Source organism: Dipodomys ordii, unplaced genomic scaffold (genome assembly GCF_000151885.1).
Source record: "Dipodomys ordii isolate 6190 unplaced genomic scaffold, Dord_2.0 Scaffold161, whole genome shotgun sequence".
Lineage (NCBI taxonomy): Eukaryota > Metazoa > Chordata > Mammalia > Rodentia > Heteromyidae > Dipodomys > Dipodomys ordii.
Genome location: NW_012267377.1, coordinates 75,684 through 102,686, shown reverse-complemented (window position 1 = coordinate 102,686; position 27,003 = coordinate 75,684). Strand labels below are relative to the sequence as shown.

At 39.2% G+C, this 27,003-nt stretch overlaps 1 protein-coding gene across 2 annotated transcripts; it reads left to right on the top strand.

Moving 5' to 3' along the window:
- On the top strand, positions 1–27,003 carry Nme8 (NME/NM23 family member 8). 2 transcript variants are annotated; one of them, XM_013033017.1, is made up of 16 exons: positions 13–73; positions 150–207; positions 377–483; positions 4,726–4,797; positions 6,403–6,519; positions 7,179–7,245; positions 8,004–8,077; positions 9,965–10,057; positions 11,297–11,493; positions 13,293–13,468; positions 15,203–15,347; positions 16,768–16,875; positions 19,749–19,900; positions 21,388–21,532; positions 23,239–23,481; positions 26,036–27,003. In XM_013033017.1, exons 1-15 carry the CDS (start codon positions 38–40, stop codon positions 23,465–23,467), a joined length of 1,776 nt encoding a protein of 591 aa, XP_012888471.1. In that variant the 5' UTR covers positions 13–37; the 3' UTR covers positions 23,468–23,481; positions 26,036–27,003. The 2 variants fall into 2 exon arrangements, with proteins under 2 accessions (XP_012888472.1, XP_012888471.1); XM_013033018.1 differs by lacking the exons at positions 150–207; positions 377–483 and having other exon boundaries at positions 1–73.

Below are 27,003 nucleotides of genomic sequence, written 5' to 3'. Positions count from 1 at the left end.
TTGCGGCTTTCTTCCTCATTCCCATAAAAGTACATCAATGGCAGGCAAAAAACGAGGCGAAATCCAGCTCCAGGTGAGTTTCACACATGGAGGATTTATCTGGCACAGAGGTACAGGAGGAGCTTTGAGAATGCATTGGTTTCTTGCAGACAGTCATCAACACTCAGAGCCAATGGGATGACATGTTACTGAACAAAGGTTTAACAGGTACTGGGGATCCCCTGGAGTGTGGCCACCTGGGGTCTGTCCTAGGATGCTCGTGGAACCCTGCCAGATCCAGCTCCTTTCCTCTTCCTTCTGTGTCTTGGCTCCTGATCCAGTCCCGGGGCTATGCCAACAAGGGTATCCTTTGGCTGTTCTTTCTTAAATCTTCTAGTGATTGACGTTTACCAAGCCTGGTGTGGCCCTTGCAAAGCTATGCAGCCTTTATTCAGGAAATTGAGAAATGAGCTGAACGAAGATGATATCCTGCATTTTGTTGTGGTGAGGGTTTTCTACCTATCCTCTAATATCTTCATTGAAACAACCTGTCTGTTCTTCCAATAGACAGTGTGAAGTACTAGACTGCTTTACCATATATTTAGATCTATGAGATCGGGAATCAATAATATGCCATTTTAATGTATGTATACATGGATATCTGCATTAATATATGTGTATGTAATGTACTTGTGTAGCATTCACTCTGTTACCCTCTGCCCTCTCCTTTCTCCATTTCCTCATCTGCTAGATTCCCACTGCCAAAGATTTCCCTTAAACATCATGGCATATTCTTCATATATTTGGGGGGGGGGTGTCTAGCTTTTGCACATTAGTGAAATCATGTGACATTTGTCTCTCTGAACATTTATTTAACACAATCTCCAGTTCCACCCATTTTTCTTGAAGTATATCTACTTGTTGAGGATCCATTTTATTAGAGACCCAGTACTAGTTGATTACAAGTGATTAAAAGTCACTAAGATATGTTATAAATAGAAAATGCACACTAAATTTAAATAATTAATATGAGGAAGGGAATGTGAGAGATGCCATTCATAATTTTTACATCAATTACATGTTGAGGTCATAATAATTTGGACATATCAGGTTAAGGTAAATGTATTCTTATTTTCATCTATTTCTTTTCTGTAAATTTGGCTACTAGAGAATTTTGAAGTATATGTGTGTGTTATAGTATAAACATGCATTCACTATATATACACATGTGATCTATATAGGAACATAGGAACATATATATTTCACATATTTCTGTTAGAAGCATAATGACATCAACTAGGCCTGATGTTCAGAAACAGATAACCGACTTGTATGCCCTTAACTCCTTATCTCTAAAGGCCTTAGTGTATCAGGACCATCAGCCACTGGAAGCTCTCCTGGGTGGTGCCTTCCACAGCCCCACCTGCTGTATGTCTTGGAATGAGTTTGCTCATTGACCGCAACTTGTCTTTGACTTTCTATGCATTCCTGCAGGCACCTTCTTCAGTTTCTTTAATTTAAAATTGTGTTGGACCTGAAAAAAAAATTCTGTTAAGTGAAATAAGTCAGACTCAGAAAGACAAAGCACACATACATATAAATATGTATGGGTATGAATCTAAATAGCGTCATATACATGTACAATACACAAACATGGCAACTAAAGTAGGGTCTATGCAGGGGAGGATTTCATGGAGTAACACCTTTGAACAATTAACCTAGAGCTTAAACAAAATAAAAACCAGGAAGATGGAGCATGTGTTGTGGAGGGAAGAGGTGAAGTCAAGGGGATGGGGCAGGACAAGTAGATGAGGTGTGAATGCAGGTGCATGCAGTCAGAATATTCAATGTGCATGTGTGAAAATGGAGCTCCAGAAATGGAAGGGGCTGGGTAGGGTTGTGAGAGATGGGGAAAATAAAGGAGTGACGTTGACTTATTTTACTCAAAAATTGTCATGCTGCCTTGAAACCTTTTTGTACAATGGATAATTTTGAGAAACTTATAAATGAGATCACTTAAAGTTAACAATGCCTAGAAACTCCTTCTTACTATTTTTCCCTTTCAGAGTTGGCTACTCACAGTGAAGTTGTCGTCTGTCCTTAGTGAAGTATCTTCTGAAATAAAAGCTCACTGTATATTTCTTTAACTAAAAACATTTAATATTATGAATCTGAATGACACTGCTTGTGATGCACACATACCTGTTCCATCAGGGACTGAGTGACTGAATCTTTGTAAGCATGACGTCAAATCTCTTTCCTTGCCTCTTAATTCCTTTCTCTTAAATGATAAGGCTTGCCAGGCTCTGGTTTGCCTGCTCAGCAGCTCTGATGGAGATGCTATGAGATCACACAGGTCTTTGAACTCCTCTTGCCATTGACTCAGGCTGGACCAGACAGCACTGCTCAGCTAGCTCCATGAGAACTAGGTCCACTTGGATGTGCACACACACTCAATGGGGAAGTGTTAGCCACTGTGCTTACTATTATGCACTGTACTTACTATTATGTTGAAGTGTCAATGAACACTTCATCTTTTGTTGTATTTACATTCAAACAAGAATACACTCACAACCAACAAACCCTAAAACCTCTAGACCTCTAAAATGAGCTCCCTCTGCTGGGCATTTCTTTTTCTGCAGTTAGTCAAACAATTGGAACCCTTTTGGAAACAATTTAAATTCAAACCTGCATGATTGATTATCTCATAGATGCCATCCTCAGTTAACAACAATCATTATAAATTTTTCTGCCATACCAGATTTGGAAAGAATAGCAGCAAACAATAAATATAGCTACAGTGGATCCTTGCAGTCCTGGGTGGATTGAAGGCTGATTTTCCTAGTGTAAAATGAGGTAAGGTTTGCAAATAGCCTGTATGTGGAATCATGTCTACATTCCTGGTTATGCCTAACTGAATGCAGTACAATGTCAGCAGTTAGTATGTTGCCTTTACAAGAAAAGACTGTCAAAGAAAACTGTACATGTTCAGAATAGGAGTAAACATTTCTCTGGTATTTTCTACACTTCATTGGGCTGAACTGTGGATCCAGACCCCATAAATTAGGAATGCTTGCTACATATGTGATCTGTATATATGAACACAAATATATAAATATATTAACTGGATGTATATGGCATAGCATAAAGAATATATGCAAAAATTAATACATATTGCTTATCACACTATATTATTCAATCCCTAACATCGTAATGATGATGCACAGCCCACTTGTCAATACAATGTCTACCTCTTATACTTTGGTATTGTAGACTCGTCCCTTCCAGCCTCCTTCTTTGTTCTTTTGAAAGCATGCAAAATTCTAGTTTCCAAGAAAATTTTCTAGAGCGAAGCTTAGAAAGGAGTTCACACACACCCCTGTTGCTGACCAGGGTATGAGGGAACCTTGCGTGGATTTCCTTCACCAGCCCGGGCTGCAGAAACCCTGCTTGGATAGTGGTGAGCTTAGGTGACAGAACCAGACTCTATTTTCACAGGCAAAACCCTGACCCCACTGAGTTGGTGTTTGGAGCCTTTGGAAGGCAATCAGCCAAAGCCCTTATCAAAAGTGAAGCTTAGCCAAACACCTGTGCTCAAGTCTGTCATCCTAGCCAGTTAGGAGGCTGAGATCTGAGAATGGAGGTTCAGAGCCCCCTTGGCAATAAGGTCCCTGAAATCTTTATCTCCAATTAACAACCCAGAAACCAAAAATAGAGCTGCGACTCAAGTGGTAGAGCACTAGCCTTGAGCAATCAGGATCAGAGTTTAAGCCCTAGGACAAACACCAAAACATAAGACAATGAAAAGAGTTATTTTGATATTTCTTCCAAGCAAGGGTTTACCAGGAAGAAAGTGTTCACTGGGATGCTGACCATGCCAGCATGCTGAACTCTTCTGACTTCAACCTCTAAAACTGAGAAATGTTCCTCGCTATGACTGGTTATTATAGCAGCTGGAAGGAACTATGCTCACACTTACATAAGACCCCTGTCTGCACCAGCAATGCTGTTAACATGGCTGACAGCACTGCTAAATAGCAGTGTCAATGGTTATTTGTTGTCAATGGTAATTACAAATGGTTATTTGACATAAAATTGGGACCACTTGAAATCTGTCAGAAAATTTTCAGAAAATTCCAAACGTGAAAAAGAAAGCATCTAAAACTTCAAGACTTGCCAACTAACTCTTACAAGAAGCGTTTGTGAGCTCCATTTGGTATTTATGCTGAGACTGAGGCCTAGGAAGGACTGAGACAGGAGAGAGGGAGCGGAACACACTCCATCTGTACCCTGGGCTGTTCTCCTAACCAAGCAGATGAGACAGGCTGACATGCCCCTAGCAGGGCATCGAAAGAAACAACAGGTGTCCTGGGAGCCCTGCACAAGAGCACTGTGCAGGAGGGAAGGAGAGCCCTCTGGGAGGAAGGAACTCAGGCTGGGTTGGAACAGGAATGGCAGAGCCAGGCAATGAAAAACAGAAAGACAAATAGATGAGTGTGGCTGAGGCTGGGGACCATAAGGGGTGGGGCTAGTGTAAGAAAGGGAAGGTGACAGAAACCCAGGCAGGACTGGAATTTCCAGTACATGCTATTTGATCCTGATTATAAGCAGTACATACCCAGAAACTACTGCTGCAAATGTAAATATATTGTCTCTATTTCTGCTATGTTTGATTTAGTGTAACAAATGTCTTGAGCATCGTTTCCTTCATATTATAGAATATGATTGACATGTTGATTTCTGCAGGCAGAAGCTGACAACATTGTAACTCTGCAGTCATTCAGAGAAAAATGTGAGCCTCTCTTTCTCTTTAGTCTGGTAAGTCTTTGTTGTTTTATGTTACCAACAGATTGCAGTTTGTAGTAAAAAAAAAGGCATTGTGACTGTCCTGTGGAATTGTTTTCTGATGATCACAACTGAATATTGCTTGCTTTATCTCTGAATTCCTATGAATCTGTTTTGTAATTTGAACTATGGGAACATATAATGGGTAGCAGAACATACACCCTCATACACTGAAATGGTAAGAAGAAGGAAAAATAAGATTGTGCTTATGTTTAAAGACTCACTAAAGATTGTATGATTAAATATTTATCTGGACACTTCTCAGATGCCTTGTGGGAGAGAATTGATGATAAATATTCATGTATACCCACACAAGAAAGTATGCATATGATCACTATTTTATAACACACGTCAGTTTTCTCTTGCTGTTTACAAATGCACAGAAATGATACCTGAAGTGCATTCACCAAGATGCTTTAGAAGTTTTATATGTCTGGGTGAAAGAAGCATAATAATTTTTCTTCTTTATACTCCCATATTCTGAGATGAAAATACAGCTTTCAATATTCGGAGAAATGTAATAAGGACTATGTTGTCTCTTTTTTCTCCATCATCTTTAAGTAGTTGTATAATGTCCATTTATGGGTACTATGCATTCTTGATCAATGTCACTCCATTCTTAACCTCACCATCTCTTCCAACCCTACAGTTACCCGGTTCCATTTGCACCTATGTACCTTGGATGTTATGAGCTGCGCTTCCCCATCTTTCCTCTCTACATCGTCTGGACCCCTCCCCGTGACTATCTCTCCCGACGGCACCTGTGCCATCTTCCCGACGTTGAGCCAGCTTGGTCTTTATTTCAGTACCCCACAGCAGCTCCTTTTCATTGGTCATGGTTCTTAGTAGACAAAAAATTCATTCTAGCAAGCTTCAGCAGGAAGAGGTTAACATTTTGCCTTCAAAGGAATTTGTGAAAGATTACTTTCAATGACAAATGGAAATCAGAATTTTTCAGCTTTACTTAATACTTTCTTACCTGAATTCTTCTCTTTGCCTCTTGGATATTATTCAGTTTTAAAAAATACTGGTCCTTCTGTACATCATGATAGCATGCTTGTGTACAGGTGCCACCAGTCACTACCAATTCATAGCTACATTGCCCCAGGATTTCAGTGTTTGTATTCTATTTATTTCCATTCTTAACCCCTCAACTCATTCAATCTGGTTTTTGTCTGCTTATTCCCCACAAATTGACATTGATAATGTGGGAAGTTACCTGCTCTGTGATAAACAAAATGGCCATGTTTTAAAGTTGTTTGTCATTTTGTGCTGCTGAAATACAGTTCAGTGGTGACTGGGTCCCCAGACTTAAAGCAGGGGTGACTAAGGTGAATCACGTGACTGTTCTTCTATTGAGATGCTAGGGGATGCCACCACACCTTCAGTTGAAGGAAAACAGACATACTAGAAGTAGAAACGCAAGAGTTGGGTTTACAAACTTTCACACCATTATCACTTTAATATCCTGATCCCAGTACCCAACAGAGGATGCATGAAAATAAGAAGCAGTAAGAGTTGAATGGTCCAGATTCAGTGTGAATCCTTGACTTATTCACACTTTCCTCTCTCCTGTAGAATGGCAAAATCATTGCAAAAGTGCAGGGTGCAAATGCACCCCTTGTTAATAAAAAAGTCATTAGTCTGATCAATGAAGAAAGGAAAATATTGGATGGTGAACTGGCCCGTCCTCAGGTAATAGAATGCTGTCTGTTGTTGCATGCTTTAATTTTTTAATTGTATGAGTGTTGCTTTCCTAAAGCATATTTCCTACACCTGTTAGTCAGCTCTTTATCACTGTGAGAAACTAACTTTAGGAAAGATGTGTTTGGGCTATGGCTTCATAACCACAGGCTCTTGGCCATGGTGCTTTAGGGCTGTGGTGAGCAGAACATGACGGTAGGTGTCTTATTGTAAACTAAGCTCGTCACCTCATGGGAGCTAGGAAGGGTAAAAGAGTGGAGAAGATCACTGTCCAAGCCTGCCCTCCCCACACCCACCTCCGCACATGTCCCCTCTCCTTCTCTCCCAGTCTAATGACATAATTTCCTCCAACTGGGTTTCACTTCTTAAAAGTCTCATGACCTCTTCCTAGAACTAGGGCTGTGCCCTGAACCTCGATTTTTACACACGCCTTTGGGAAACCATTCACACCTCACCCCTTGATAACACAGTGTGTGTTTGAATGTTATATACTTCTTGGAAGTATTTTGGTTTTGTAGACCAAAGACACATTTCTACTCTGCCAAGTATTTTTTGAGCTATGAGTATTTACTAGAAACACATTTTCTAAATATACTGTCATTAATATATTCATGTGCATTTAGATTTTTATTTGCATTTCTCTTTCACAGTATAGTGAAGTTCCACTCTCAGACACATTAGGAAAGGATGTTAAGGGATCAAACTATGAAAATCTTGGTAAGTATCTTTACAGCAATGGCTAGGCTTTCCCATACAATGAAGTTCATTACTGCACACCTTGACTATTCAGATAAATATTTCATTCTTTACATGTCTCAGCTCTGAAAAGTCACCCTTCTTTGTTCCCCTCCTGTTATAGCTTTAGTCTCTGGTTCTGGAATTTTCTCAAAGCTTATCAAAGACCACGACCTCCTGACTCTTACAGCTAATCTGGACAGCAGATTTCCAGTTCATCCTTCATCCACTTCCAAAACCATGTACATTTCCTTTCTGATGACAGTTAACAGTTTTATGCCCTCACTGCATTCTCTGTGTCTGGGTTTCTGTTTGTGTGTCTAGGGATGTGCGTTCATTCTCAAGGACACCAGAGACAAATAGCCATACTCAGCCAGCTATTTGGCATGAAGTGTGTCTTATAGATACAGAAGAATTCACAGATGGCAACTTTGTCAGTTGAATCTTGTAGAGTGTATGGTTGAAGTTTCTGTCCCTGGTCATTCTGATCTATATGAACCATGAATGCTAATTGCTATACACATGAATTATATCAAAACCACACCTCTGAACTATGTGTTCTCCTTAAAGACTTGGTGGTGGTTTCCCAGGTGGGTACATATAGAAGCCTGCTTTCTGCCATAGAAGACACAAAGCTATCAGCAGTCAAATATTCACCAGTCATTAGAAAATTGACATTTCTAGTCACCATTATCTTGATTTTGAGCCAAGACAGTGAAATTCTATTGTTTCCTCCCTAGGGGAAATATACAGTATTGTTGTGATCAAACCTGATGCTGTGAATAGCAGAAAAACTCCACAAATTAAAAAAAAAGTAAGTCACATTTACTTACAATAGTTTAAGTTAGTTGAGAAAGAACAATAACTTTACTGTTATTGAGAGCCAAGCTTACTGTTTGGAACAAAATAAAATAAATGAAGTGATGTACTAGGTACTGCTAAAGGCTTTGAACATTTTGTGTTTTTACAAATCCCCAATCTAATGAGCTCTCTATCCTCTCATTAAGTTACTCACACAGCATCCTACATAAGTTCTAAAAATTTTAGTCTATTGGATTGTAACAAATGTTATTTCTGTTTAATAATTAGAAATATGATCTTATTATAAACTCATGTTGACTTGTTTTATGCCCTGTACCTGTAGGTATGTGACTACAAATAATGATCTTTTGTCTGTCTCCCTTCCTTCCTTCCTTTTTTCTTTCCTTCCTTCCTTCCTTCCTGTCAGTACTGGCAATTGAACTGAGAGCCTTGTGCTTTCATTTCTTCTTCTTTATCCTCTTTCATCCTTTTAAAATTCTTTATCCTGGAGCTGGGAAGGTGGCTCAGTGGTAGAGCACTTGCCTTGCATGCATGAGGTCCTGGGTTCGATTCCTCAGCACCACATAAGCAAAAAGAAAAAAGCCAAAAGCGGCACTGTAGCTCAAGTGGTAGAGTGCTAGCCTTGAGCTGAAGAGCTGAGGGACAGCGCCCAGGCTCAGAGTTTAGGCCCCATGACCAGATCCTCCCCCCTTAAAAAATAAAATAAAATTCATCTTGCTGGGCGCCAGTGACTCACGCCTGTAATCCTAGCTAATCAGGAGGCTGAGATCTGAGGATTATGGTTCAAAGCCAGCCTGGGCTGGAAAGTCTGTAAGACTCTTATCTCCAATAAACCACCAGAAAACTGGAAGTGGTGTTGTGGCTCAAGTGGTAGAGCACTCACCTTGAGCTGAAGAGTTAAGGGATAGTGCCCAGGCCCAGAGTTCAAGCTCCACAACCGACCAAAAAAATTTCTTTATCTTGATTTTGTTATTGTTGTATATCAGATTACTTCCTTATTTTAGCTTTAGCTGGATCATCTCTATTATTTCTCTTCTTCTTTCTTACCCTGCTTTCTACCTACTTACTCCTCCACCTTCTCCTGTTTTCCTTTCTTTTCTATTATTATCTACTATTTTTTCTAATTAATTTTATTCCTATTCTTCATAACTAGTATCTTCCTAGTTCATGGCATATTTTCTTAGCTCTTTTTTTTCATCTACTCTGATTGATATTATGGTATAATTGCTTTTACTGGGGGGTCTACTGTTATTATTTACATGGCTGCATTGTCTATCAGTTGCGGAACTGCTGCTTCAGTTCATTTTCCTCTTTCTTAATGCTGAAGATCAGGCCCAGTGTCTTGAGCACACGAGTTGGGTGTTCTGATCTAAAACCTCAGACCTGATTGGAGAAACTGCCCTTTAGACTTGCTGCAACATAGTTCTTCCCAAAACGTGGGCAAATTCTTCAACAGAAAGAATAGATGAGATCTAGATTTTCAGCCAAAGACTTGGTCCTGGATGTGCAAATGGCAATGCAGAAAAACACACACACATGCACATCATTAGCAAAGAGCAAGGCAACAGGACTCCTATAAAGTTACTAATTTCATAGCAACTGATTTTTCATGATGTCAAATTGGATGAAATGCCATTCAAAAGAATGATTCTAAGAATGAGGAACATATAAACAGCAAGGCTCCTACCTCTGCCTCCCAAACAGCCTGGAGTATAGGTGTGTACCATCAGGTTTAGGTTCCCCATGGATTTGATGGGGTCTTTGAATGATATGCATGTAAACCTGGGTGATTTATTAATGTCTGTACATAATCAGCCTTTACTTGTGTTCCATGTAATCTCATATCACATCTATATCCGTCTTGACTCTATAAATGAAGCTTATCAGTGCAGGATATGTCATTGAAGCAGAGGAGAAAAAGATGTTCACTGAGGAAGAAGTAAAGAATTTCTTCAGTCAAATGGCAGAGGAGGTAAGAGGGCTTTGAAATGAGCTGTTGTGTATTCAGAAACAGCCAGGGATTCTTAGGAGCCTTCCATCTTTAAGACAGAAAAGCAAAGCAGTATGGCCAAGGAAGGGAGCCTCAGGTGTTTCTGAACCTGTCCATGTTACGGTGTTGAGAAGATGGCAGCTCTGGGGAGATCTCCATTAGAAACACCCTGACCATATTGAATGTGTGAAATGGTGTTTGGTGGAAGACCTCTTGTCCACTGCAAGTGAGGAGTCAGTCATTTCCTATACTCTTGTGCCCTGGACTAAAGGCTCTCTGGTCAATGACCCAGGAATGCTTCCACCCATTCTTTACCCAAGTCCTTTCAGGTAGGGTTATGAACACTAAATCTGCTCAAGTCCAATAATGCTAAATACTCTCTCTCCCATTCCAAGTGTCCAGTAGCCGCCTGTGGCTGTGGGCTTGCAGAGTGTCGGGGGAGGATTTTCATGACAGAAAGTCCTACTGGACAGCAGTGTGCAGATAGAGCTGGCCAGCCTCCTCAAGCAATGTTTTCTGCCTCCAGTTTCCATATGTAGCACACAAAAAGTTAGACCCATTGCACAGCACCAGCTGTGATCTCTTGAGAAAACCCAGCTCACAGACTGGAGCCAGAAACGACCACCTTCATCATCTTCTGTGGCTGTGACAAAACACCTGTCCAAAGTCTATATAAAAGGACAATAGGATCATTTTTTTTCAAGGTTTTATGGATTGCCATCCATGGTCACTTTGCCACCTCTCTTGAGCCTATGTGGAGGCAGAAATCATGACAAAGCTGTTGAGCTTGTGATGGTCAGGAAGCAGAAGAAACAACAGAGTGGAGAAGCCAGAAGGGCGGGTCCCCATGACCTCACTTCCTTCTGCCTCCTAAGTAACACCAGAGGCTAGTGGCCAGCCTTGAGCACATGGGCTCTGAAACAAGTTCAGTTGCAGGTATTCATAGATACTGGCTGGAGCTCAGAAAGTTGTATGCTAGCATTCCCTGCAGATGTAAGCCTCCCAATGCTAGAAAAGTGATTGACAGACTGAAGTCCCAGTGCCTGTGAGCTGTGAGCCTGGATCCCTCAAAGTCTTTTCAAAGCAGGCCATGGTTTAAGGATAACATCCTCTTGCCCATGACGGTGAGGCAGAGATCTCACAGGCCTTTCACTGTAGCTGCCATTGTAGTCCACTGAAATCAAGAGTCTGAAGAAAGCAGTTTGTCCTTCTATTTTGCAGCCTGACTTTGAAGAATTTTTGTCCCTTATGACGTCTGGCCTCAGCTATATTCTAGTTGTTTCTGTGGGAACAGAAGATAAGTATTCTTTGGAGGAGATTACATCTCAGACTACGATAGAAGCTAAAGAATCATCTGATTCTCAGAATGAGAGTGAAGCTCAGCCCACACCTGAAATGATAAAGCAGAAACGGGACAGGTAGTTCCCCCCAGGAATTCCCGTATCATTTACAGTGTGGAAGGAAGTGAGGAAGTGTGTGGCCCACATCCATCTCACAACTGAAACACAAAGGTTTCTGTGTTAAAACACCAAGTGTTTCTTCCAGTCCATCTAAAGTTTTATCTTCAGAAAAGCTGTGGTTGCCCACAAGAACATTAGGAAGGAAAGAGTTTTTTCTGCTTCTCATTGTGAAAATGAGACCCAATCATTCAGTCCCATGGCCTTGGTCCTAAGGCATAGATTGGCTCGAGCCATGCATTACCCCTCCCAACACGGTCTCCTAGCCACCTCTTCACATCAGCCTTCCACTTTCCTTGTGCCTTAAAAGCATTACATGAGTTTGGACACATGACTCATGCATTCAGTCACAATTATTGGATAGGCAGAAATTGGGAGGATCATGGTTCAGGGACAGGCTGAAAAAAGTGGTTAGCATGACCCCATCTAAGCAGTAAGCTGGGTGCGGTGGCATGCACCTGTGAGTGTAGCTCCATAGATGACTGTAGGTTCAACGAATCCTGGTCCAACCTGAACTGGGACAAACCAGGAGGAAATATGATAGATTTGCCTTAAAAAAAGTAGTGTATATTACTAGTGTGGTTGAGTCACCAGCAGTGATAAAAACTGACATCATGCAGGGCTCTGGTGGCTCACGCCTGTAATCCTAGCTCCTCAAGGGTCTGAGATCTGAGGATCACAGTTCAAAGTCAGTCTGGATAGGAAAGTCCATGAGATTTTTAACTATAATTAACCACCAAAAAAGCCAGAAGTGGAGCTTAAGAAATAGAGTACTAGCCTTGAGCAAAAAAAGTTCAGAGACAGTGCTCAGGCAGAGTGCAAGCCCCAGGAAACACACACACACACACACACACACACACACACACACACACACACACACACTATGACTAACCTCACAACCAAGTACATTAGAAATAATTCTTAGAAAAAAATTGGATAACTCGATGAAAATATCTGTTAGTAGGCCAAAATAACTAATAACAGGAAAGCTAATATTCTATATTTAATAGGTCATCTATAATATATGCAATGTAAAAATACAACATTATCTCACATAAATTTTCTCTGTTTATAAAGAAAACTCTAACAAGATCTTTTAAAATTAGGTACATATTTGCTGCTCATAATCCTATAAAACTGGAAATTCACAAAAAAGAGGTGCCCAAATAGCCGTTTGAAAATGATTCTTATTTCTAAGTAATCTTTGGTTTGAAGAAAAATAGAAATAGAAAAGCTATCTGAAATGTCTTCACCGACGAAATGTCTTTAAAACATAACATTTTATCTTCATCTTTGTTTAATCTCTCATGACTCTGGCATAGATTGAGTTAGTTAATTCATTGTGCACTGATTCCATAGGAAGGTAGATTCACTATTCTATTCTTGCATTTGATATAATATACCATCTTGTGAAATGCAGCTTTTCTTCATTTAAGCACTAAACTCCACATTATTTCTGAGTGTGTAATCAGTTACTGTATTGCCATGGATATGAAGCTTTTTTTAAAAAATTTTATTTTATTTTATTTGTGAACAAACTGTACAGAGGGGTTACAATTGCATGGGCAGGATAATGCGTACATTTCTTAACAATCATTGCAGCCTCCTCCTTTGTTTACCCTTCCCATCCCTTCCCAGCCTCCCCCCTCCCCCCCATCCCAATCCTTCTCCTTCCCCCCTCCCCCTCACCCCCTTCCCCCCCCACACACGGATATGAAGCTTTTATGACTACCTTAAGTTATATGTTTGGATTTTAACAGCCTGCGAGAATATTTGGAACAGCAGCATATATCTCAGTTTTGTGAGACTGAAAATATTCCTGGTAACGTCACTAAGTTCCTGGACACCTTCTTCCCCAATATTAGAGAAATGCAAGCCATCAAGTTACAAAGAACATTGGCATTACTGAAGCCTGATCTTCTCCATGAAAGAAAAGGTAGGAAATTAAATGATAAAATTAAGTACTTTGGCAAATTGAATTTTGATATCAAATTACTAATTTATCAGTTGTAACAAAAAGACACTATAGGCAAAAACATGTCACACATATTTACCAAGCATTCCCTAACCTGTGAATTTGTTACAGTTATTCTTTTTTTTTACCATTACAGAATGACTATATATAGAGGTTGGATACTGTAATTATGGCAACTGTAATTAAGTGTAAATTATATAAGGTATTTGACTGTTTCTGAATTTGTAAATCTCACAAGATTAAAGTGTCTGGCCCTTTAAAAACTGGTTTTTGAGTTTTCTCCTTGTTTTTTTTTTTTTTTTTTGCTTGTTGTCAGTGCTGGAGATGCAAACCAGTGCTTCCTACATGCTTGGCAAAAGCTCTACCACAGAGTTGCACACTCAGTCCTAAACACTACTTATTTTTACCTTCACTCAAATTCATACAGCAGGGAAAATTCCTTAAGCAAATACTAGGAAATAGTAGGAATTTATTGCTGGTATTCAGAAACACAGTTGATAATTATCTGTGGACCATTTATTCTCTGACTTGTTGAACTCTGGGTTAGAGTTGTAACGGAGTTACTTTGGAAATAGCTACACCAAAGAGGATTTTGTAACCTCTGATCTACTTAGATTTGGAGCTAGGAAACTCTTTCTTGCTTAAGGGATGGGAGCTGTGTCATGTGATCAACGCTTAGGAGAAATATTCAAAGAAGGTAAATTGCATGTTGCTAAGGAAACTAGACTTACTGGTCGAATGGATAGATTGCTCATTCCTGAGCTTGCAGACTCTGAATTAGGGGATGACAAAAGAAGTGTCAAGCAGGCATAATGTTGTCTGGGTTCTTAGTGAATATCTATCCTTCTTTATCCTCCATATTCACAGGCAGAGATAGTATAGGGCAGAGAGGTCTCTCTCAGAAGCATCCCAACAGATTTTGTCACACATGTTACTGACCTTGTCTGAATCACATTGCTCTACCATCCATAAGGACAGACAGACCTCTTCCCTTTCCTTTTTTTTTCTTTTTCCTTTGTCAGTTATGTGCCTTGAACTCAGGAGCTAGGCACTGTCCCTGAGCTCTTTTGCTCAAGGCTAGCACTCTACCACTTTGAGCCACAGTACCACTTCCATTTTTCTGGTGCTTAATTGGGGTTAAGAGTCTCAAGGACTTTCCTGCCTGGGCTGGCTTTGAACTGTGATCCTCAGATCATAGATAGGATAATAAGTGTGAGTTACAGGGCCCAGTTCAAGTGTGCTATTTTCTAGGCTTCCATAGTGGAAAGAGGCTAAAGAGAAGAATGAGAAACAATTTTGAGTATATAGCCTACTTGTTTTTCCTCAAATAACATGAGGGCTGTTGAATATTAAAATAATTTATGAAGATTTTTGTATCTGAGTTGGATAAATATGGAGGTTTCTGTACACACACATGTACACACATATACACAATGTGCCTGCACCTCAAAATAAAACATTTCCTGAGATACTTCTGTGTCTGTGGGCATATGATTTCTATGCTGTGAAAAACTGGAAGCCACATTGTAATTTGAGATCTGAAGAACTGTCATTGACTAGAAAACTATTTTTGCAAACTTGGTATTTCATATGAAAATTAAATTTATTTGATATCCTTTTGGTATCTTACATATAGTCTATATAGCCAGTAACCTACCAGTTTGAAACTGACTATGTGGTAATTGTTTTATTTAGATGATGTTTTGAATATAATTAACAATGAAGGATTTAAAATACTGATGCAAAGAGAACTAGTCTTATCAGAAGAAGAGGCCAAAGCACTGTGCGAGGAATATGAAAATGAAGACTATTACGAAAAACTTATACCATATATGACCAGGTAAAGTGGAATTCAGGTTTAGAAGGCTCTGTGATTTTTGTTGGTTTGTTTATTTTTGTCACTCTGAGGCATGAACTCAGGACCTGGCCACTGTTCCTGAGCTCTTTTGTTCAAGACTAGTATTCTACCATTCTGAGTTACAGTGTCACTGGTTTTCTGGTGGTTAATTGGAGAAAAGAGTCTCACAGAGTTTCCTGCCTGGGAAGGCTTTGAACTGAAATCCTCAGATCTCAACCCCCTGAGTAGCTAGGATTATAGGCATGAGCCACTGTGCCTGGCTGGTTTTTGTTATTTTTTAACTCATTGAAACCTACTTTTGTTTTTTTTTGCTGGTGTAGGGGCTTGAAATCAAGGCATAGATGCTGTTCTTGAGCTTCTGTGCTCAAGGCTAGTGCTCTACTACTTGAGCCACAGCTCTTTCAGCATTTTTGGTACTTAATTGGAGGTAAGAGTCTCATGGTATTTCCTGCCCAGACTGGCTTCTAACCCGGATCCTCAGATCTCAGCCTACAGAGTACCTAAGATTACAGGCATGAAACACTATTGCCTGGCCCAAATGTAATTTTTATTTGTTGGCAGACTCTGAAGCAGGTTCTTTTTTTTTTTAATAGTCAGTTGTGGTGCTTGAACTCAGGGCCTGGGCTTTGTCCCTGTGCTCTTTTGCTCAAGGCTAGTGCTCTACCACTTTAAGCAACTATACCACTTCCAGTTTTTGAGTAGTTAATTGGAGATAACTGTCTCATGGGGACTTTTCTATCCAGGCTGGCTTCAAACTTCAGTCCTCATCTCTCAGCCTCCTGTGTAGCTAGGATTACAGGGGTGAGCTACTGGTGCCCAGCTTTGAAGTTGGTTCTTAAAGTCTGCTTCTTTGTCAGTCCTGCCTCCCTTCGGATTTTCTGCTCACTGTCTGTCTTCTTTAGTCTTCCTGGAACATTACTGCAAAAGTCTCAGGGAATGTTGTAATTGTCTAATTGAACATCAGAAATAGTGTGTAAGCTATCACCAAGTCCAAGCAGAGAACTGACTATTCTTTGGTTGGCCTGACTTGACTTTTAGTATTTGATTTGGTTATCTTCCAGATCCCTACTTAGTTCTAGGACACAAATGGGATCTAGAAATTGTTGGGGTTCTGGATGAGTAATTGAATGGCAGCTGAAGGAGAAATCCAGTAAGGGCACAAACAGCAGTGGGAACATAGGAACTACTCTTACAGCTAAATCCTGCTCTTCCCTTCCTTCTCTGCTTCCAACCTCTTACATATATGCCCTTGAAAGGATACTGAATCAAATTAATTGCAGACCCCTTCGTGTATTTTTATATGATTTTAGTCAATTTACCAATATGAATTTGTATTATCTACATGTCATTAGCTTCTGAACTGTACTTTTGTTAACATGTTTTTTTTTTCCTTTTTAAACAGTGGTCCTTCTCTTATCCTTGTTTTATTGAGAGAAAATGGCTTAGAATACTGGAAACAGTTACTGGGACCAAAATCTGTTGATGATGTCAGTGAATATGCCCTAGAGAGGTAGGATCCCCACTGTGGATTCCTAGTTTGTCCTGGGATGAACTCTTAATTTATGTGTAGGTATGAGGCACAGGAAACACATCTGCATTATGAAGGAACTTCTTGGGAAAACTGCTTTTCCTAAGTGAAGTGCTTATGGCAGCAGCGGGAAACGCCCATGGTTTAGCATGAGAAAGTTGCATGATGAATACTAGAAAGTGAAGGCCAGCCAACAGGCCTCCTCTTGTGAAAAATATTCATCCTCCTCACTATTTAGAGAGAAAATCTTTTCAGAAAGACTCTTTGATTGTGATGACATCCAGGGGTTCAGGTTTGTTCCTTTGTCATTTAAAAACTTAAAAAGGTAGGAGAATGTTTAAGCAGATAGAGCAGCTTTATTTGAAAGCAGAAGTAGAATATGGACTCTGTAAAGAGGGGTTCCAGAGCAGAGAGCCAATGGAGATCCTTCAGAGGGCCACTGTTACCAGGGCTCCCATGTTACTGTTAAAGGACTTTGTGCCGATGGTTTGGTGGCTTGTGTGTGTACCAGCCCAGCTCTTTTTATTGGTTGAGCAGGAACCCAAGGCATTGTGAACAGAAGATGTGTTGGAGTGGGAACCCAGAGCCTTGTGGGAAGAAGGGCCATCAGGGGTCACATGTTATCTGTCACATGATAGGTCCACCAAATTGTATATCCCTATATGTCAGATCAAGGCCTAACTCTCCCTCAATCATAGGGCAGGTCCTTTAGTTTATCATAAAAGGTTTGAGATTGTGATTAACTGGATATGTACTCTAGAAGTCTGTGATAACATTTACTGAGTTGATTTACTGATTAATCTTAGAAGTCAACTAAAGTTTGACATGAATTACATAGGAGGCATAGTTTGTTGTGCAGAGAGGTTGTTCTCTCAGTATATTTATCTTAACTTTTGGGCTCAGTAACATCTAAAGGATGGGGATTGTCTCTAGCCTCTCTATGCTTGACATGTCACTGAATGAAGCATGCAGAATTGCAGTTTGCTTGAAATGTTTTATGCCAACTTCAAAATAGGACTCAATTCTGGAGGGAAAAGGCCCTTCTTGCCAATGTAAAAGAATGAAGATCCTCCACAAGGCAGAGCAAACTTGATCTTCATTATCCACACAATGAAATAATGGTGCCTTCAAAACACCATTTATGTAGAACCTGCAGTGCTATCTTTTAGGTTGTAGGATATACTTGAATTGCACTTGTTTTCCATGGTACAATTCACCTCCTATTCACCCCTACTCACTTTCTTCTTTGTGCTTTTGCCAGATAGTTCTTGTAAAGGATAACACAGGTTGATGCTCTTCAAATGTATGAGCAGAGTGCCACAAAACCTCTTTTTTTTAAATGAGATGCATGGTTTCCCTCATTTATGGTAGATAGAATGTACCTATAAATCTATAAACACATTGTATGGTGTATAAGTGGTTACAAATTAATTAAATGAAGTATAATAGACTCTATGAGGAGATCAAATGGCATAATTATTTGAAAGTCTAAGTCAAAGCCCAACAAAACCAGCACCAGGAAATGGGTACTTGCAAGAGGGTGGGGTTAAGTGGAGAGGAGTAAATGAATGAAGGGGGGGTGGGAAGAATGTAATCAAACCTTTTAATAAAATGTGTAAGATGAAGGGTATAACACCAGAGAGTAGAATTGCTATCAAGACAGGGCCTACAGGGGCATCTAATTCCAAATGTAGAGGTTACTCCCAGAGCAGAGTCATTTTCTTTAGCCAAAGGCACTCAGAGATTGCTTCCTTTCCAACCATTACAGTAAAATTTCCACAAGTTCCTCACAATTATTTTTATCTGCTCTCTCCTTTTCATTTATTTGGTCTTACCCAGCTCTAACTGCCTACTTTAGAAAAAAACTAACTTCCTTTCTTTCTTCCTATCTTTTATTCTTTCTTTCTCCTTCCTTCCTTTTCCCTCCTTCCCTCTCTCCCTTATTCTTTCTTCCTTTCTCCCCCCTCCTTCCCTCCCTTCCATCCTGCCTTCCTTCTTTCCTTTCCTTTTTCTTTCCTCCCTTCCTCCCTTCCTTTCTTCCTTCCTTCCTCCCTCCCTTTCTTTCTTTCTTCCTTTCCTTCCTTCCTCCCTTCCTTCCTTCCTCCCTTCCTTTCTTCCTTCCTCCCTCCCTCCCTTTCTTTCTTCCTTTCCTTTTTCCTGCCAGTCTGGGGCTTCAACTCTATCAGGATTTTTGCTCAAAGCTAGTTAGTGCTGTACCATTTGAGCCACAGTTCCACTTTTTTGGTGGTTAACTGGAAATAAGAGTCTCACAGACTTCCATGTTTCTTAGGCTGGCTTGAAACTGAGATCCTCAGATCTAAACTTCCTGAATAGCTATGATTGTGGTACCACTTTCAAGTGCCACTCTCTTGCACTTAGCTACCATATTTTCACTTTTCATTAATTTACTTAAAATATGGTCTCTTGCCTAAAGAGAAACACAGCTACTCCTCTCCCTCAGCCACCTCCCACTCCTATACCCACCTTTCCCAGGAATCATCACAGTCAATGCCCAACAGACTGGATACTGGAGAACTCTTCCCTGAAAAGGGACTGTGATGGTTATGACATAGAGGTTTTTTAAATTAACAATTAGGGAGGAACCCCTGGTTCCTAGGGATGTGGGGAGAAAGTTATGTCCAAATTAGAAGTGTAGAAAGGCCCAAGGCTGAGTAGTAGGGGCAAATAGAATAAAGCAAAGGGGGAAATGTAAAGAGCCTCTGAAACTAGAAAGACAACAGGATGTATTGAAGAAAACCACATTCAAAGATTTAAAGTAGATGCACATCCTCCCCAAAAGGGTTACTTTGTTGTGTGGTAATCTTTTTTTTAATTGATGGATTTCTTTTTTAAAGTTTGTGTGCACAGTTTGCAACAGAAGAATTGCCCATCAACCAGTTATATGGAAGCAATTCCCCTGATACTGCTGAACGAGAAATAGAGCACTTCTTTCCTCTCACGAGCACGCTAGCAATAATTAAGCCTCACGTATCACATGAACAAAGAGGTAAAGACATTAAAATAAAAGCAAATCCTACATTGTCCTCCAAAATTTGGTATAACTTTTCAAAAAGAATAACTGGGTAAAATACCCATACCCGGTCATTTACATCCAACAGTTCAAGTTGGTATATTTGCATTGGATATTTACTTGTGCTCTGTCTCTGTCTCCCTCTAGTAACAAAAACTGATGTTGGATGGTAGCTCAATAGTAGAGCATGAGCTTCGTAAGGGTTCAATTCCATGACTTGGAATAAATTTTTGTAATCTCTCAAGTTTGGTAGCTTTACTCATGTATTTCTAATAGCAAAAATTACTAAATGAGAACTAACCCTTCTTGTTTCTTTTTTTTTTCCCTTCAGGAAAATATTTACCCTTTCAGCATCTAGATTGCTGTTTTCTTTTCATTCCAGTGTGGATTTCTTGGCTGATAACACTAAATGTCAGTTCTGATCTGCTGTTTTACTTTTCTCCATAAGGACTTCACCAGAAAGAATAAGAGATCTCTGTACTAAAATAATTTACATTTCAAATGTACTATTCTTTTTGATATGAAGTAAAAATTTAAAATAAATACATAACATTAAGTGATATATATATATATATATACACACATTCACACACACATACATACACACAGAAAAGTATATACGCTTGTATTTACCTGAGCTTTATATCCATTGCTTTCTAAATTAGGATTTCTCTTTATTCCCTTTCCTTATTCTTGCTAACTTCATTCTTATTCTCCATTGCTCTATATTGTTTTAAGTTATAATGTCCATCAACACCTTTTTATTGAGTCTGTTGCTTAGATTATTTTCTTTTGCTTTAATTTCTTCTCTGAGTAGAGTCAACTTTTACTGTACATCTACTTATTGGCATACTTTTGAGCTTGAAATTTTGATTCATGGTGTTTTTAGGTTCCAATTATTTAATTCATGTTAGAGTTCTATGTGAACATTTTCTGTCTTATCAAACTTCCCCCTCCTTTTCTCCTTCTTGTCCTTCTTCCTTTCCTCCCTCACTTCCTCCTTCCTCATCGCCTCCATTTTCTCCTTTCCTTCTGTTCCTTCTTTTTTTACTAGAAGGGTCTCAGCACCAGCTCATTTACCTTTGTCTCCAGAGTGTTGTTCTCTAACATCTAAGCTGCTGGAACTACTTTGAGATCTGCTTTACTAAATTCCCTTCGTGGGGCTTTGCATCTTCAGAAAGTTCACCATGAGCCTCCAATACAGATCTTGTAAGAAATTCTTGGGCAGTTGGAACATAGATATGACAATGTGGATTTGTTATTAACATGCTAGAAATCTTCCTTGTCCACTCTTTCATAGCCCACTTTATTAACATCCTATAGTTCTAAGTATCAATTTGGTGAGTTTGGCATAAGCTATACCACTCAAGTAAAACTATTATTTGCCTCTGTTATTTTGATGGACTTGAATGTGAAAGAAAAGTAGAAAGATCTGAAAGATGACTGAATCTTTGTGTTCCTAGAGGAGATCTTGAAGCTCATTAAGGAGTCAGGATTTGATATAACTATGATGAAACAGCTGATCCTAACTAAAGAGGATACAGATGAAATTTATTTCACAGTCACAGAAAAAGACTTTTATGCGGACCTGGTGAAAGCATTCACTGAGTAAGTTTTTTATACATACTTGTCTAATGTAAAAGTAGTAAATGTTCACTTTAGAAACTGGGAAATATGGTAAATAGTTGAAAACTTTCCATCTAATCTCATTCATGAGAAGACATTCTATTAGCATTTATGGTTTATTTTTCCTATTTCCTCTCTATCTTTACCATCCTTTCTCTCTCTGTTCCCCTCTCCTTTCCTTCCTCCTTCCCTTCCACTCTCCCTCCCATGCTCCTTCTGTCCCCTGATTCCCTCTCTCTCCTCCCCTGTCCTCTTTTCCTTAGCCTCCTCCCTTACTCTGCTCTGTCTTATCCTTTCTTCTTTGGGTAGAGCTGCATTACCATGACAGAGTCAATGTTTGAGCTTCCTGTTCTGAAAACAGGAGGAAGAATAACCTCTTCCACAGGTAGTTTTTCTAAGTGCTAAGTCACTTGAAGCAGAAAGTGCTTGGAACAGTGCATACTATATGAAAAGTACTCAGTAAATTCTAGCCATCTTTCCTCATATCTCTTTTTCTTTGACATGTATAGATACCATGTCCTACTCTGAATGTAAACATAATAGATGGACGTAGTCACACAAATAGGGTAATACCAAATAGTTGTTTTATGGCTTCCTTCTTCCACATTTTAGCTGAGTTCCAGGCAACAGTATCTTCTCCAGGCATTGAATCAGAAAGGTAACTTGATGACATGTTTACTTAATTCCATGCCTCCTGCCATCTGCTTACATTTTATCCCATTTGGATTCACAAAAACTGTATGAAGTAGATTCAATTCAAATTTCCACTTGGACTATGAACGAACAGAAGCTCAGCGCGAGAATTTGTCCACAGGCTCAAAGCTAGACCTTGACTGTATTCACAACCCCAGGAAGTCTATGTCTAAGTCAGACTTCATTTACATCGAGTTTATGGTGATGTGACCATCCATGAAAGTTTACTTAGGGTTTGAAATATTGGTCATAGTACTCACACATTGATGAAATAGAACAGCAAATGCAGTATTTTTAGAGTTGAGACCAAAGTTCACCCATATAGACATAGCATTTCAACACAAACAATGAGGACTGTGCATGTCCCTCGCCATGACAGCTTAGAAGTTGTCCTCACTTTTAAAGATATGGTGGGTTCCAATCCCTGAGAAGTAGAGTTCAGAGTGGAGGCAAATTATTATGGGCACTGTTTGGAGAAGAGAATGAAGAAGTCAGGGTTCAGTGCAGGCCTAACAATGTCCTCGACTGCCACAATGTCCTCACTGTTCTGTGTGAGGCTGAGGCAGCCAGGCCTGGGTCCCCTCGCCCTGCCCAGTCACTGCTTGTCAATCACCTCATGTGTGTGGGGGGGGGGCTAGATGAAGGTGGCTTTCTGGTAGTGCTAACAACACCCCCAAGGATTCCAGAAGCAGAAGGGTCATCATGAGGCTACAAATCCCGAGACCTTGATGGTGTCTCTACCATTCCAAAATAGCAAAGGTAAGATTCTATTGACAAATATTCTCTGAAATTAAATTCCAGAATTCATCTAGCACAAAATCCTGAGGGAAAAGGGGAAATGAACCCCCCCACACACACAATGATACTGATTAGGCAAATAATGAAGCAGAGTTCCCCAGATGGAGCAGAGGCATTCTGTATGTAACCTTGTATACAATCTGTTTTGTAAGTAGCCTCTGTCTTCTTTAATGACAACCACTCATTGTCACTTTCAGGGGCCCTTCGTTGATTATGGTTCTGACCAAGTGGAATGCTGTTTTAGAGTGGAGACTAATGATGGGTCCAGTAGATCCAGAAGAAGCAAAGCTGCTGTCCCCAGACTCCCTCCGAGCTAGATATGGAATCAGTATTTTGAAGAATGCTGTCCATGGATCCTCAAATGACTTCGATGCAACAGCGTGCATAGATAAATTGTTTGCAATGGATAGTCCTGAGATTGCATAGAGTAACTACAGTAGGTAATATGAAATGGATAGCTCTTTAGTTATTTACTTCTTTTCCTTGTTGCAAGCACTGGGCCTTGGAAACCTTGCTCAAGAAAGATCAGAAACTTTCCCACATTCCATAGCAGCCCGGTGGCCACCAGGAAGCCAATACTTGTAATACCAGTGACCTGAACATTCTGCTTGTACATAGCCAGGCTGGGGCAGATGTATTCAGGCTGCAGAGATGAGGCCAGCACTGTGAGCAAGGCTGCTTCTGGGTTCAAAAGCACTGCTCTTAAGATACCATTTTTGGTAGCTAACATAATTTGCAAATGTGAAAGTCTGAGAGCTTTTCCCATCAGGAACAATATAGTATTCTACCATTTTGATCTTTATTTAACATACTATGAGAAATTTTAATAGGGCAAATTGAGTGAACAGAAGGAGAATGAGAAGAAGAAAAGAAGGAGAAGGAGGAAGAGAAAAGGAGAAAGAAGGAAAGAACATCTAAATGGGAAAGAAATAAACTCTATAGCAAATCATATATTTAGAAAATCCAAAACACACACACACACACACACACACACACACACACACACACACATCTCATAAGATAATTTGGCATGTACAAAATACAAAATCAACAAACAGAAGTCATTTAATGATTCTATAGAGCATCAATGAAAAGAAGGAATTGTGGGGAATTATTTACCATACCCCCCCAAAAGAACAAAATATATATGAATAAATTTAAATTTAACCAAGGACACTAAAATATATGAAAATATATTGGTAGAAAGACAGGAATGACATTTCCCAGAGAAAGACACACAGATATCAAGACATCTCAGGAAAAGATCCCCAGCACCATTAATCACCACAAATGGAAATCAAAAGAGGTAGGAGTTAATGGTCTACAACAATTAGCATGGCTCTAATTAATTAATTAGTCCATCTTGGGGCTTGAACTTTGAGCCTGGGTGCTGTCCCTCAGCTTATCAGCTCAAGGTTAGCGCTCCACCACTTCAGCCATAGCACCACTTCTGGTTTTCTGGTTTATTGGAGATAAGAATCTCACACTTTCCTTCCCCAGCTGGCTTTGAACTTTGATCCTCAGATCTCAGCCTCCTGAGTAGCTAAGATTACAGGCGTAAGCCACTGATGCCCGGCTAGCTTTAATTTTTAAAAGGAAGTAAATAACACTGTTGCTAAGGATGTGTCAGTCCTTGAAATATGACTGGGAGAAATGTAAGATGGTACATGGACATGGAAAATAGGTTAACAGTTCACAAAAGTTCAATTACATAACTACCATTTGACGGAGCAACTCTCAGATATGTATCCAAGGAAACTGAGAACAGGACTCAAACATTTGTTAATGCATGAATATTCATAGAGAAGTTATTCACAAGAGCCAAAAAATTAGAAACTAACCTAGCATCCATCAGCAGATTAAAGAAAATGAAGCAATAAAAAATAAAATATATGTACATAACACACACACATATATATATATACACACACAAAACAAGGTATATATATAACATATATATATAAAACACATATATAACATATATTTTGTATACTACACAAGTCTATTGTAGAAAACATAAGTATAATATAATATGCATTTATTGGATATTTCCATTTACCATATTCATATATTTTATATGTGTAAATATATTTATATTATCTATAAAGTAAATATATATTACTATTATATAAATATTAATATATAATTATCAACATGATGTTTAGTATGTCATGATATATACTGTAGAATTTATACTCTATATTATAGTTTTTCTACTAAACATATGTAGTATAAAATGTATATTTTAATTACAGATTATACTATGGATTATAATTTATATGCTTTTTAAATACATAAAAACTTTACTATAAATAGTATAAACATACGTAAAATATAAAAATGTAAGATAAGGAATTAAGATCTTTCAAGAACAATTCTTTCAACACAGCTCTCAAACCACTTCATCTCAAACTATAGTAAAATATTTCTTACTATATTTTAAAGGGAAATGCATGTAACAAAACTCTTCAAGGTAACTCTTCAGTAAGGTTTTTTTTTTAAAGGATAGATAACAAATAGACAATATTTTTCCTTCAAACACAGTGCAGCACCAAACCCTTTGTTGGGCATCTGAATCCCAGAGGCCTGCTGGCTCCTTGAGCTGGAGGCATTTCCCCCTGCCATGGCCCTCCTTCCCTCTCTAGCCTTTCCATGTGTCAGTCCTCTTGTAGTTCTCAGTTCCTCCCAATTCTCTTCATAACCTTTGTTTCGACCAGAAATTCTAAGTTCTTGAACAGGGAGGGTAACAAGGTGTAAGTTCTCAAAGTTCCTCTTGTTAAGGCCACTGAAGAAGTTTGCTCATGCATTGGTGCTGTGCAAAACTTGCTGATGGCTTACTTGCTGAACTCAGTTGTGTGCAGCTGGAAAAAGGGCCCAGCTCCCAAGCCCCATGACTACACGCCATGTCAGGGATTGGCGTTGAAGACTGACATAGAAACTCCTAACTGCTTTAACATCTACTTAGGGCATTAAGTGTATTCTTTCATTTCCTAGGACTTGATAGTGCATGAGATAAAGTCAACAAAACTGTGTAGCATGGCTTCTGGAGGAAGGAATAAGAATACAATCTGCAGAGAAAAACTCATCATCTCAAGAGGAAAAAAATATGCCTATGCAAAATAATAAAAACTAACTGAAACAGATCTGCATATATATTTTTTTACCTTTCTTCTAAAAATGACTTTTGAGTGGTATACATAAATGCATAGAGCAAGATGTAATGAAAATACAAAATAATTGGAAGCACGGAATAGGGAGAAGTGTAGTATAGGTTAGATCTTGAAGCCTGGAATGGAAGTATGTATAAAATGACTATTACAAAACCCTTAAGTTTAGATATTAGTTAAAAATCAGACCCCACAATGGAATATTTTTCACCCATCAGGAGGAATGATGTTACATCATTTGCCAGGAAATAGATGAGCCTGGAAATTTTTACCTTCAGTCAGCAATGCTCAAAGTGACAAAGGGTGCATTTTGTTTCTCATATGTGGTAGTAAGATCTAAATTATAAACATATATGAAAATATATGTAGGCTGTATACATAGATACACAAGTGTACTGTTGCATAGTGTACATAAGGAAGAATTTCAATAGTATAATTCATTTGAACAAACACCTTAGAGTTTAACCAAATGAAAACCAGGAAACTGAAACATGTTTTATCTAAGGGGGAGGTGTGAAGAGGCGAAGGCAGGTACATGAATGGAGAAACAGGTGAAGGATTGGAAAATAGTCATCATATTCCATGGATGGATGTGAGAGTACAGCCAGGTAGCTTGAGGGAATGAGTGGTTGGCAGAGATGTTGACGAGAATGAGAGAAGGGATGACTGATCAAGATGCATTGTACTCACAGATTGACATATTGAATGGAAAGAATTTAAAATGCTTTCACATTATATATTAAGAAAATGCATTCTCTAAGAATATATTGCATGAGAGAAAGGAATTGAGGGCAA

What these genes read in the sequence shown, in the direction of transcription:
- Nme8 (XM_013033017.1), top strand. Translation starts at nt 38, where the DNA reads ATGGCAGGCAAAAAACGAGGCGAAATCCAGCTCCAG. An exon ending in ATATCCTGCATTTTGTTGTG is followed by an intron (nt 484 to 4,725) that starts GTGAGGGTTTTC and finishes TGATTTCTGCAG; the next exon opens with GCAGAAGCTGACAACATTGT. An exon ending in GTGAACTGGCCCGTCCTCAG is followed by an intron (nt 6,520 to 7,178) that starts GTAATAGAATGC and finishes TCTCTTTCACAG; the next exon opens with TATAGTGAAGTTCCACTCTC.